General features: G+C 43.8%; 2 protein-coding genes across 2 annotated transcripts in view; one reads left to right on the plus strand and one right to left on the minus strand.

Moving 5' to 3' along the window:
* PIH1D2 (PIH1 domain containing 2) overlaps positions 1 to 3,600 on the plus strand; it is a 4,926-nt gene extending 1,326 nt beyond the window's left edge. The window contains exons 2-5 of the mRNA XM_026068682.1: positions 28 to 151; positions 645 to 890; positions 1,450 to 1,712; positions 1,829 to 3,600. Coding sequence (XP_025924467.1) covers positions 28 to 151; positions 645 to 890; positions 1,450 to 1,712; positions 1,829 to 1,975 — 780 coding nt within the window. The 3' untranslated portion in view covers positions 1,976 to 3,600. The remainder of the gene's footprint in view (positions 1 to 27; positions 152 to 644; positions 891 to 1,449; positions 1,713 to 1,828) is intronic.
* Positions 3,601 to 3,796: 196 nt separating this feature from the next.
* Positions 3,797 to 11,978, minus strand: DLAT (dihydrolipoamide S-acetyltransferase). Its single transcript, XM_026068632.1, has 13 exons — positions 11,864 to 11,978; positions 11,408 to 11,532; positions 11,133 to 11,289; positions 9,876 to 10,002; positions 9,315 to 9,502; positions 8,631 to 8,793; positions 8,334 to 8,401; positions 7,465 to 7,557; positions 7,261 to 7,368; positions 6,584 to 6,699; positions 6,137 to 6,299; positions 5,842 to 5,978; positions 3,797 to 5,135 (listed from the first exon to the last, which is right to left on the minus strand). The coding sequence occupies exons 1-13, from the start codon at positions 11,936 to 11,938 to the stop codon at positions 5,006 to 5,008; spliced, it is 1,650 nt and encodes a 549-aa protein (XP_025924417.1). The 5' UTR covers positions 11,939 to 11,978; the 3' UTR covers positions 3,797 to 5,005.
* Positions 11,979 to 12,168: the final 190 nt, after the last annotated feature.

A 12,168-nucleotide genomic window follows, 5' to 3' on the forward strand; every position in this document is an offset into this window, starting at 1 on the left:
GCTCAGCCGCGGTTCGGTCTCTTGCAGGGCGCCGCCGCGAGGCCGCTGTTCGTTAACGTCTGCGGCTGGAGCAGGATCCCGGCGCCGCGGGCCCCCGCCGATCCCGTCCCGGTCAGCGCCGGGGCTCTGCAGGAGGTCGCGGAGGCGGCAGGTGCGTGCGGCGCCCGCGGCGGCGCGTTTGGGGCAACGGGCGGTGCCGTGACTGCGGCTTTTACTCGGCCAGTCCTTAACTCTGGGGGGTTTTGGCTTGGTGGGATCAGGGCTTTAAGGACGCAGAAGACGTATCTAAACCCCTTTCTCTTTGGAAAAACCTCACACAGCGCAACCGCCGGTAGACACCTAAATCCTGAAAAGCAGGGAGCCGCTAGCTCTTTTTAACCACCCGTGGTCATGGTGATTTGGATCATGTCCCCCTGCTTGAGCACAAACGCAGTGCTCGGATGGGTATCTTCTCTGCACGAGGCTGCAGACCGAGCTCTCTACCCGAAGCTGCAAATTCAGTACCATGACTTTTAAATCAAGAGACTCTAAAGAGCATCACAAACTTACTGTAGATATAAGGTTGTAGGCAATATATGCCAGCCCCTGCGAACAAGGATGTGGTACCATTGCAATAATGCTGACACATAACTGATTTTTTTTAGAACATTACAGCATTATAGATGTCGCATATAACCCAGATGTTCTTCAGAGAGCAGAAGAAGACACAGAAAAAATGGAACACTTGATCCATTTGACACTTAAATTCATTGAGGAACGATGCAGCCTTACTCTTTCACGCTCCTACACTATTGAAACGTTCAAACTGAAAGGAAGCCTGGAAAGGATGCAGCAAAGCCTGAAAGGGAAGCAGATGCCAACTCCACCTCTCAGCCAGAACCCAAGGAATGGTACGTGGATATCTGCGGTCACTTTTCTCTAAAGGCCTATCAGACTTCTCCAACAAACTTCCTCAACCTTAATCTTTCTTAGCCAAATCCTTGCCTTAAGCATAAACCAGACACAAGAATTTAGAGTAGCAGTGCAGTATTCATACCAGACTCCAGTTTAACCCTGCTGGCCTATCTACATTCACCTCTAGGTCTTGGCCCTTCTCTCCTGCATTCTACACTTGAGAAACTGTAGTGACGCTGAAACAGCACATTCCCACCAGCCACGGGAATGCTGCTGGGGTCAGATCCTTGGAGGTGCTGAGGATCTCTTGCTCTGACCCAAGTAAAAGGGGTAGCCGCTGTAACCAGTATACTGAAAATATGTACTTTTAGCCACTTAGCAGTAAAAGCAGAAATCACGAGTGAAAGAGCAACTGCAAATTACAATCTTCAGCCAATAAACTTCTAATTGCAAAGCAGAACCTTGAATTAATAATACATTTTTCAAGTGGCATAACATGACAATTTTTAATAACTCAGTACTAAGTGTGGGTTTTTTTGTGTCTGTATGTTAAAGAACTGACTCTTGATCAGCTGCTACATAGCATGGAAGTTGAGGATTGCATCAATGATCCTGTGCTGCTGCAGGAAAGCGTTAAACAGTCTAAAGTGCATCTGATAGAAGAAATTACTAGCACAGAATTGCCAGAGGAGCTAAGTACACCTGTCTATGAAATGCTCACTGTGAAGGATGCAAACAAGAAACCACTAAAGATTGAGCTGAAAATTGAATTGCCTAAGGTTAGCTCTGTTTCTGAGTGTGATCTGAGTATTTCAAAGGTAAGATAACAGGAAGAATAACCTTGTGGTTTCTGTATAGTATCCAGTTCCCAGAAACACTCRCTGCTAGTTCATCATCAGAGAGTTAACCAAGTATTTTAATTTGTTTGTTCTAGGATGATGTAATCATTGAGGTCTCTGAAAAATACAAACTACAACTAGATCTACCAGAATTGGTGGACGAAGAAACAACTACAGCCGTATTTAACAAAGGAAAAGGGGTATTGCTCATCACAATGCCAGTTGCCAAGGCAGAACATTAAAGACTGCATTCTGTCAGGTTTATGCTCACAGATCACAGAAGCCCAGAATGAGAATGCTGACTTTTACCTGGTGATGACAGGTGGTTTTTTTTGTTTGTTTGTTTTTTTGTTAACCTTCTGATCTTCGAAGGTGAGTATCTCAAAATGCCTTTAGGATTAAAGAGCCTAGAGTGTGGACATAGAAAAGGAAGTCAGGAGAAATATTAGCACCACTGAACTTGGAGAAAAAAGTTTTAAAAAAAAAAGTAAACATTCAAGAAATACTTGAATATGTTAACAACTGTAGTATTTAAGAGACTTAAATGCATACAGGCTTTACTACATCATTCAGTTTTGCCTTAATATATAGCAATAGCAGTTGATAATTTTTTTTAAATAAATGCTCTTTGATTACTGGATTTATGTGGCTAGAGTAGCTCTCACATGCATTTAAGGCTGGAACAACCACCAGAGGTACATCATGTGCAGTTCTACAAGTTGTTCTGCGCCCTCTTCCAGTTCTTTTTAGAACAATCCCTGCTGATCTTAACGGGAATCGGCTTCGTCGTCTTTTCAGTCACTGAATATGCTTGATCTCACTTTATCAGTTTGGTAATTTCAAAATGAGACCGTGAAACAACAGACCTGTTTTATACCATTCAAAGCAGCATATAAAGAATCAGCGCTCAAGAACACTTACGGGTGAAGCTAGGTATCAAAAACAATCTTGGAATACTTCAACTAGGAAAACAAGCTGCATGAGTTTACACTAATACACAAAATAACTTAAAAGAACAAAGTACCTTCAAAGACTAATAAAAATGAATATCATTCATTGGGAAAGGGACATACAATAACTTAAATCATCTTAGTTTCATCACCGATTGGGTATTACATTGTTCTTAGGCCTTCTATGCAGTATTTGCACTACACCATGTTTCTGTAATGATGTTCATCAGATCAGAAATCAAATAAGTTGGTGTAGAGCTGCAATTTTAAAATGGGGGCTTACAAATGAGTAACAACTAGCTTTTCTCTTTCTTTGTTTCAAAGAAACTCAGGAGGCTGCATTGAAATCCTGTTCAGCGGTTATAGCTGCAAGTCCAGGCTGAAACACTGTGACTGTGTGAGCTGAGCCAGCAGGCTGCAGGCTGGAAGCAGTGCCAAAAGTCACTGTCAGCACTCCAAGCGCACACACATGGAATTGGAACACACTTCCCGCCCCCAAAAATCCTCAGTCTGACTGCCATTCAGAGAGTGCTTCCATAGGATAAACTACTTAGCTTAGTGTTCAAGGGCTTCCCTTAACCAGAATTTGAGGTACTGGTGAACATAGCACGAAGGAAGATTCAAGTTCAGTGCTGCAGGGTAGTACAAGCACAAGAGTACTTAAGCATGTGTTATTTCTGAACACTTGTGGTTACAACGTAAGGTTAATAGGGTGAGTTTCACTACCAAACTGGAAAGGTAAACAGCTCTCATTGTGCCATAGCAGTATGATAAGCCACACACATTACAGAAGAGAAAAGCACGGGAATAATTTTAGTAGTTTGTCAATCCCAAATGTTTAATAGAACACACAGGTTCACTAGAGCAAGTCTGGAACCAAGATATTTCAGATCATTTAAAAAAAAAAAAAAAAAAAAGCACTTTTTTTGCTTAAGCCAGACATGAAAACCAGGTATCGTTGCAACCAGACATTAAATAGTTCCCACAAAAATATTTAATTTCCACAGTATTTTCTTTCAATATCTTTAGCAAATTTTGTACCACAACTTTACAGGAGACGGTACTTAATGCAATATACAGAATAACAGGTCAGGTTTTTTTCGTTTTTTCTTCTTTTTTTTTTTTTTAACTTCTCCCTCCTATTTAATTCTCCTGGTCACTTCATAATTACTACACAATCCTCCTTTTTACATTAACATTTCCATTTGGAAAGTGGAATTTAAGAATGTTCACCACTGTACCCCTTTCAGGATACCATGACTGGGGTAACTGAACACAAGTCCGATGAACTATTTAAGCATTTTACATACAGTATATACATGGATAGCACATTCTGCAGTTTACTGAGGCTGGGACAACATAGACAATTCATGGAAGGACTGCAGTACCAGTGACTAACTCAGAGCTTCCTATGTCAGAATGCCTGAAAAAGAAAATTCTTTTCAAACATTCAAGTCATCACATGATTATTTCCCACTGATGGGATTATTAGCATGTGTGATTGCCTATATAGGTTCCAACACACAGATTCTCTTGAACATTCTGCAAAACAGCTATTTCCATGTCATCATACTCCGATATTAACTTAGCAAAAGAAAAAGCAGAAGAGATTTCATATAAAAGCACATGTAAGTGAAAGTCCACAAGAAGACAGCACATTCCCTGTGGTATCTGAGAGCGCTCTGACCTCAGAGATGTCCGTGGTCTTTCACCTTACGTTAAAGTGCTCAGAAGGGATCACGTAGCTGGGAAAGTCAGAACCAGTGCCAAATTCCAAAAGAGATTTGGAACGCTAACACTTGGCCTTTGAGAAACTATTCCCAAGGGCTTCAGTCCCTTAGTGCATCTGTCATTCTTGCCCACCCCAGCAGGAGAACAGACTAACAAGGGAATTCACCTTCTACTAAGTTGTAGGTTTCATTTACCAGCTCATCTGAACTCCTGAGAAGAGACATTTATAATTCAAATTTAAGAACATAGAGATCATGAAATTATTTGGTATGCACCCCTCTTTTCACCCTAATTCAGAAACGGATGGCAGTATGCACACTGCTTGGATAATTTTTAAATCTGGGATGCTTAACTCTGTTTTGGAAGAGTTTGCAAGTTAACTAACTGTATAAAAATACAGTATAGCTCTATATTGCTCTGAAAAGCCTTTTTGCAAACTATTTTATCTGTACAGACTGGTAATAAGATTACCAGATAATATAATACATATTTAAAATAAAAAAGGAACTCTAAGTCTGAACACTAAAGTCTAAATAGCTTGTTTAGAACAAAAACAGTGTGACCCAGGAAAATTTTGCTTGCATGGTTAGATTATAGCAGCATCGTTACTGGCTTTTCAAGGAAATTCTTGAATTCAACAAGCCATTGTGCTCCAACTGCTCCATCCACAACACGATGGTCACAGCTAAGTGTAACGGACATCACACTGGCCACATCAAATCTGAAAAAAGAAGAGAAGATAAAGACATAGTCCTCTGCAAATCAGTGCCAAACCAGTGACACTAACAAAGCAAAAATGCTTTTATCAGAGAAACAGCAATAGCAGGTATTCTACAGCAGATAATGATATTCAATGGTCCATTAGATCCATCCTCCATGAATTTGTCTCCTCTCTTAATTTCTACAATTTTAATTATACTTTTACCATGTGTGAAAGTACTTCTGTTAGAAAACATGAGGTCCAATGATGAAAGATAAGCTACTTATCATAAACATTAGCCTGGGTATATGCCAGTGCAAGCAAGGCAGTATTATACACATGACACTAGAATCATTAATCATCACGTAGGCTTTCCTTAAGGATGCAAATTTAAGCATGTCATTAGAGAGGGACTAGTGCCTAAACTATTGTGAATCCAAGACTTTTCCACAGCTTATCCCTCTCCTCAAAGTAAAAAACAGCCCTTCGTTAACTAGCAAGGAAGTTGTGAGGATAACTGTATGGCAGATCAGTCATCACTCACTGGAACAGTCTCACATAGCCATTAAGAGTAAAACGCAAAATCTCCCTGTAGAAGGTACTGAAAACAGTAGAGCATCAACAATTAATACACGAAAAAATTTGATAATCTAATGGGAGTGTTAGAAAACTAGCCATTATTTCAAAGTTTTAATCCAGAAGCTAAGTTTATGCAGAATCAACTTACCCCTTCTCATTATCTGCTGGCACCAGCCTTTTCTCTGAGGAACCAACTGCAAGGATGCAGGCTTGAGGTGGATTGATTATGGCAGAGAAATTCTTAATCCCATACATTCCTAAATTGGAAACTGTGAAAGTGCCACCCTGCAAGAAAAACACGTTCATAGAGAAATGCACAGAAGCTGTTTTATGTGGCATATTAATCAGCCTGGCTGAAGCACATCACAGAACAGACTTTGCTCATTCTGAAGAGGGACAGAAGTTACGGGCAGCAATAATTATTAGCAATCAGAGCCGCTCACCTGGAATTCGTGTGGCTGAAGTTTACCTTCTCGGGCTTTGGTTGCCAAAGAAACAACATCCTTACTAATGGAAGCCAGGCCCTTTATATGTGCATTAAACACAATAGGGGTTATAAGCCCTGCAGGAGTACTCACTGCAACGCTAACATCCACTACGTGATTTCTGCAAGACACAATGCAGATGCAAGTTATTCTAGCAAGATATAACAAAAATGTTTTCACATGCATTAAGACAATTTCAAGTTAATATTCATTTTGCAATAACTATTTCATCTTGCACACTGGCCTTGGACCCAAAGCTCTTAGCACTTTAACTAAAACCCCTCAGCCTTCGTGCTACACCGGTTCCCCTCCCACTTCAAAACCCCACCAGAAGATCTGCTATTATGCCGTGAACTCTCTACTGAACAAAGAAAGTTTCTGGCTTCGACCGTACCATAAACTTACTGCCTAATAACTGTGTCCATCCACGAAGAATTTGCCTCGGGCACCTTCAAGCATGCCAGAGCCGAAGCTTTAATTATGAAGTCATTGACAGAAAGCTTAATGTTATCCGAGACCTCCTGTAGATAAAGAGATTTGAGGCATCAGTTTCTCTCTCACACATTAACTCAGTTAATTTAGATAGTCACCGCCCTGCAGCCCCATTTAGAGAAAATCTTAGGGGAAAAAAAAAAAAATCACACTATCTGTAAGCATTAATATTTGAAGTGCCACAATTATTTAGCAGGTGAATACATCTCCCTCATAATTGAAGAATATATAAATTCTTGGATTTTTTTTAAATGTCCATTTCCCCAAACTTGGCTTAGAATTAGCTTAAAAATTAGGTGCTCTTTTTACCTTTTGCCATATTTTCCAGTTGAAAGAACTGAAGAACTCCAAGCAAAGTACAGAGTGGCCCTCCCAGGGAAGTCAGAATATTAGTGCACAGTACTTGGTTAAAGAGTCGCATTCTGTCACAACAGTCCAGAACTGATCCACAAGCAGCAGCACAGGCAGTGAAAAGACTATTTTTCCTAAGCCAAAGGGGTGTATCACCAAAGAGCAAGGTGGGGAAACCTGTGAGAGAATCCAGCTTTTCGTTCCCCCACACTCACACCGTGACTCCCCAGCTGCTTTACCTGATTGAGTTCTTTTCTTAGCACCAGTACTTCTCCCATGTTTATATCGATAGACAGGTAGTAGTGAGGTATTGTTTGTTTAGACTGCATCAACCGCTGAGCAATGACCTGAAGGTACGCAATGGAAGTGATTAAAATAGCAAATTGAGTCAGAACATTCAAGATTGCAAATAATGGTCTCAGAAAGCGCTAAAATCTTCTTACCCTCCGAATGTTGCTGATAGGGATATCTGTGAAGGTCCCCACTGGCGCTGCTGCAACTGCAGCAGCTGCAGGTACTGCCTCTACTGCCGGGGCCTGCAATTAGAGAAAGACAGCGTAGTTCACTGCACTATCCACATGTCATTTGACAGAGCAGGTCAGTACGCGGAGCAAGTGCTGGGGCTATGTCGTCTGTTGCTTGTGAGCGACTCTGCTCTCTAGCCTCTCCTTCCTAGTCTCCACTAGATTCTTCAGACGTCTATAAATCCTGCATTTGATTATTAAATGTCGCACTGGACTGATTTTGAAATATGAGACTGCTATACACTGCTACAGAGTTCCAAGAATGGTAAGTCCTGCTAGATGACTGTGCTTCAGGGATTCAGCAGAGATGTACGCTACAGGGCACTTTCAAACTGCACTCAGCTGCCTGCCTTCCAGCAGTACACAAAGCAGCACTTCCATTACTGGTCTTTTGTAACTGAGGATGATATAAGAACAGAGTTGCGACAAGGACAACAACAGGCTGTCGGTTCATAATGCTGACTTTCGCTATATTTGCCTCCCTTCCGCAATGTCAGATCAGCTGCAACCAGGCTTACCTGAACCCAAAGCAATGTTGGGCTCAGATGAAGGCTTGGGAGCACAGAACTGCCTTCTTCAGTGAAATACGAACTGGACAAATTGAGGAAGAAAATTTCCTCCATGTTTCTGACAGGTTAAGCTTTGCAATCTAAGAGTCACCATAATCCACGCAGCATCATAACCCAGCCAATCCAGGGATAACACTTCCATGCAATAGCTGCATGTTTACAGAGCATTTCCACCATTGTAGCAACACAGCCGTTCTCACAGATCTCGGGCCTACTCACCGGAGCGACCTTTGGCGGCACAAATGACTCCACATCTTTCTTTGTGATTCTACCATCTGGTCCACTACCTAAGGCAGTCAAAGAAAAAGATAAGAGGGTATCAGTTATTTGCAACTGGGCATTGCTTACAGGGGTACCAGTCTTGTTTAACAGAGATAAGTTACTTAATGCAGCCCCTGGGGGTGAGGCAGAGCTGCAAATGTTCCTGACTGGAAAGAAAGGAAAGGAGTGGTAAGTATGCACCTAGAGGGAGAGATACTTGACAGCGAGAGCAATGGAAGGGGAAAGGCAACTTACCTTTCACCTGGGCGAGGTCGATTCCTTTTTCTGTTGCCAGTTTCTTTGCCAGGGGACTAACTAGGAGCCTTCCTTTCTGGGCAGGAGGCACAGCTGCGGCGACGGCTAGAGTGGGAGGCGCAGCAGGCTGTGGAGGAGGAGCAGCAGCAGGAGTTGCCATCACCTTAACAGAAGAATCAAAGCTGTGAGCTTCAGCAAAAGCCTTGAAGGTTTCACTCCAGTACAATAAGAGAACATGACCATCTAATTATCAGTCAAGGGAACAGCAAACAGCCATTAATCTGGGAAGATTTTCAGACTCAGAGAAGCTTCCCAGTGCCAAAGTCATATCAGAAGCTTCCTGGGAAGGTGGCTGATTAAGCTGTTGAACTGTACATCAGAAAAAGGTGAAATAAATAATTTGTCCTCCTATTTTGGGGGGAGAAGACATTAGAACAGGTTTGAGCAACAGGCTGGAGAGGAGATCACAATGAGTGATCTGCTCCAGTTCTTGCAGGGCAAACTGGATGACCTAACAAGTGATATCTATCACCAACGAATGCGTTAGCCTGGCACGCACAAGATCATAAACGTTATTACTGGAGCTAGGGCTTCACAGGGTCAAACCAGCAGAACTGTTCAGATCAGACCAGCAATTCTCAGTGGTCCCCATAACTTCTCTCCCCTGCTAAGGATGGTCCTTACTGGTGGAGGAGGAGGAACAACAGCTTGTGGCTTCAGGTCAACTACTCCAGTCTCCCGGTAGTCAGCAAAGGCTGGAATATCAGACTCTTTCTCCACAATGATGCAGAGGGCTGTTCCTAGTGGCACATCCCTTGTTCCTTCAGGTACCAAGATTTTTGCCAAGTAGCCTTCTTCCTGCACTTCAAACCCTGGAAGGGAAGGAAACAAAGCTGTTTTGGTGCCTGCTACAGCTGAAGAGTTCCTCTAAATGACACTTCTAAAGACTTTGGTAGCTAAAGCCCTGTCGTTTTTCAGCAGGTAAGAGAATCCCTCTCCATGCAACTGGCAGGCAGACGTTTCTGTGCTTTGGACGTGTATTACAACCACAGCTAAAGAAACAGAAGTGTTTTTAGGAGCTCCAGTGTTTAGCTCTACAATGGAAAGAGAAGTAACAAAACTGACTTTAATTGCCCACAGCATTGCGTCCTGGGCAGCTGGAGGAGAACAGTTTGCACAAAAGCTACTCCGGATCCTCCTCTTTTAAGGCTATACCACCCTGTCTTGGCTTTGCAGCTGACTCACCTATCGTAGCTTTATCGGTCTCAATTTCTGCCAGTAAGTCTCCTTCATTCAGTTTTTCCCCAACCTTCTTCTCCCACCTCTGCACTGTGCCCATTGTCATCGTTGGTGACAGCGCAGGGAGAGTGATCTGTGAAGCCAGCAAATACAAGTAAATCAGACTCTGATAACCCAAAAGGAACAGAAACAGAATTCTAATTTCCAACTAAGTGCTGTCAAACAAAAGAAGTAACTGGTCTTTGTTGCACTTAGATGTGGTTCCACTGAAGCAAAGTAGAGTGCTGTGCCATACATCTAGTTTGGCTTCTTCTAACAAGGCTTATGAAAACAAGCAGAAGCAAAAGCCATATTGAAGTGTTTAGTACCACCATTGCACAGGGAGTGTCTTGCAGTTGCTATCTGTAAGACCAAAAGGAAAACGGAAGCAATTCACCTTGTCTGAGGCAAACAGGTTTGGCTCCTTTAAAAACTAAGCACATTTGTCCTCCAATAAGCACACAAAGATGCTGTACGTTTTCACATGCACACTGAACATAGGCAACAGAAACAGCCCGTGTGCTCACAGCTTCAGAGCAGAATTGGACGGAAAAGACAAGCAGTGGGAAGAAAACTGGTTTAGTAGTAGAAACRCAGGCAGATTAAGGAGCTTTGAATTAACTCCCTGTTCTATTACTCATTTCCCACAACCCTCAGACAAGTCAGTTTCCATATATGTCATCTGTAAAACGAAATCAGCAGCAATTTCCTATTTCAAAGGAATGTTGCAGAAATTAACCCACCACAAAGCACTCAAACACAACAGCAATAGAGGTACACTTCAATATCTAAGAGTGAAAAGATTACCCACAAATACGATTCATTATTAGTCACCCACAAACACATCTGGTGTGTTCGCCACAATACCACACTCAGTCTTGCTCCGAGATGCGAGCAGGGCCATCAGAGCTTATTCATACTTCACACGGGGTCTTTTTATGTCAGAAATGTCCAAATCTGGCCTGCATAAGAATCCTGGGAAGACAAGTCTCTCCTCTACTGACAGCAGAAAAGCTAAAATAACTTTCGTAAAACAACTTAATGCAACCTCCAGTGACACCGGGTTTAAGCATGCAACAATTTGGGTGTCTTGCACTCCTGCAGCTGTAGCTAGTAACTTCCCACTCTAAACAGTATTTACGACACAATGCCCTGGAGTCAGCAATGGCAAAGACACAGAAAAAGAGTGCAACAAACAGGAATTCGTCAGCAATACTCTCTTACCTGCATATGAGGAGGGTAAGAGCTGCCAGGAGCCTGAGGAGAAGGCTGAGGTGGTGGCGAGGGGGCTGCGGCTGGAGGGGGAGGCACTGCTGCTGCAGGGGGAGCAGATGCTGCAGAATCCAATGTGTAATTTTTAAARGCATCAATATGTTCAGGCCTAGAAGAGAACATGGAACCGCGAAACCAGTCAGACCGCTGTCTCTAAACCTTTCATGCAGGGCATCTAAGCAGCCCCAAGAAATAAAATTCAACCAAAGCGTTATCAAAATACATACTTTTCAACTGTGATGCATATTATGGCCCCAATAGGAACATCTCTTGTTCCTTCTGGCACCAGGATCTTGGCTAAATAACATTCCTCCAGGCTCTCAAAGCCAACTGTTGCTTTGTCTGTCTCCACCTTTGAAAGAGAACAGGATGTCATTACGGCAAAGGAAAAGTGCGGTGAGGTCAGAGCCTTCCCACCTGAGAGCAGAGAGTCCCAACACACACAGCTCTAGGAAAATCCCCCTGTCCCACCCGCTCTGGAAAACGTGCTCTCAAATAAGCTTCACTCCTGCTCGTTACTCCAGAGAGAGAAGAAGCAGCAGCCAGATCTGAGAAGCCATTAGTCACCGGTCACTAAGAGCATTTCCAGCAGATCTGCGCCAGGGTGGGGGTGACCAGGCCCAGGCCCGCGGGCGCGCACGTAGCCTGCTCGAAACGCAGCACAGCCTGTGCCCCGCAGGTACCTCCGCTATCAGCTCCCCTTCGCCGATCTTGTCACCCTCCTTCTTCTCCCAGCGCGCGATGGTGCCCATCTGCATCGTGGGCGACAGGGCCGGCAGGGCCACCTGGCAGGAGCAGGGCAGAGCGTTACCAGCCGGGCGGCCCCGGCGGCAGCAGCAGCAGCCCCGCGCCCGGGGGCACCGCGGGACCCCCGGCGCAGGCAGGGGCAGCGAGGGCAGCCTCCCCCCACGGCCCCCAGCGGGCTGGGGCTGCCTCGGGCCTGCAGGGAGGGTCCCGGGGCGGGCGGCGCAGGGGCGCGGGGAGGAGA

This window comes from Apteryx rowi, unplaced genomic scaffold, assembly GCF_003343035.1.
Source record: "Apteryx rowi isolate R43461 unplaced genomic scaffold, aptRow1 scaffold_278, whole genome shotgun sequence".
NCBI lineage: Eukaryota > Metazoa > Chordata > Aves > Apterygiformes > Apterygidae > Apteryx > Apteryx rowi.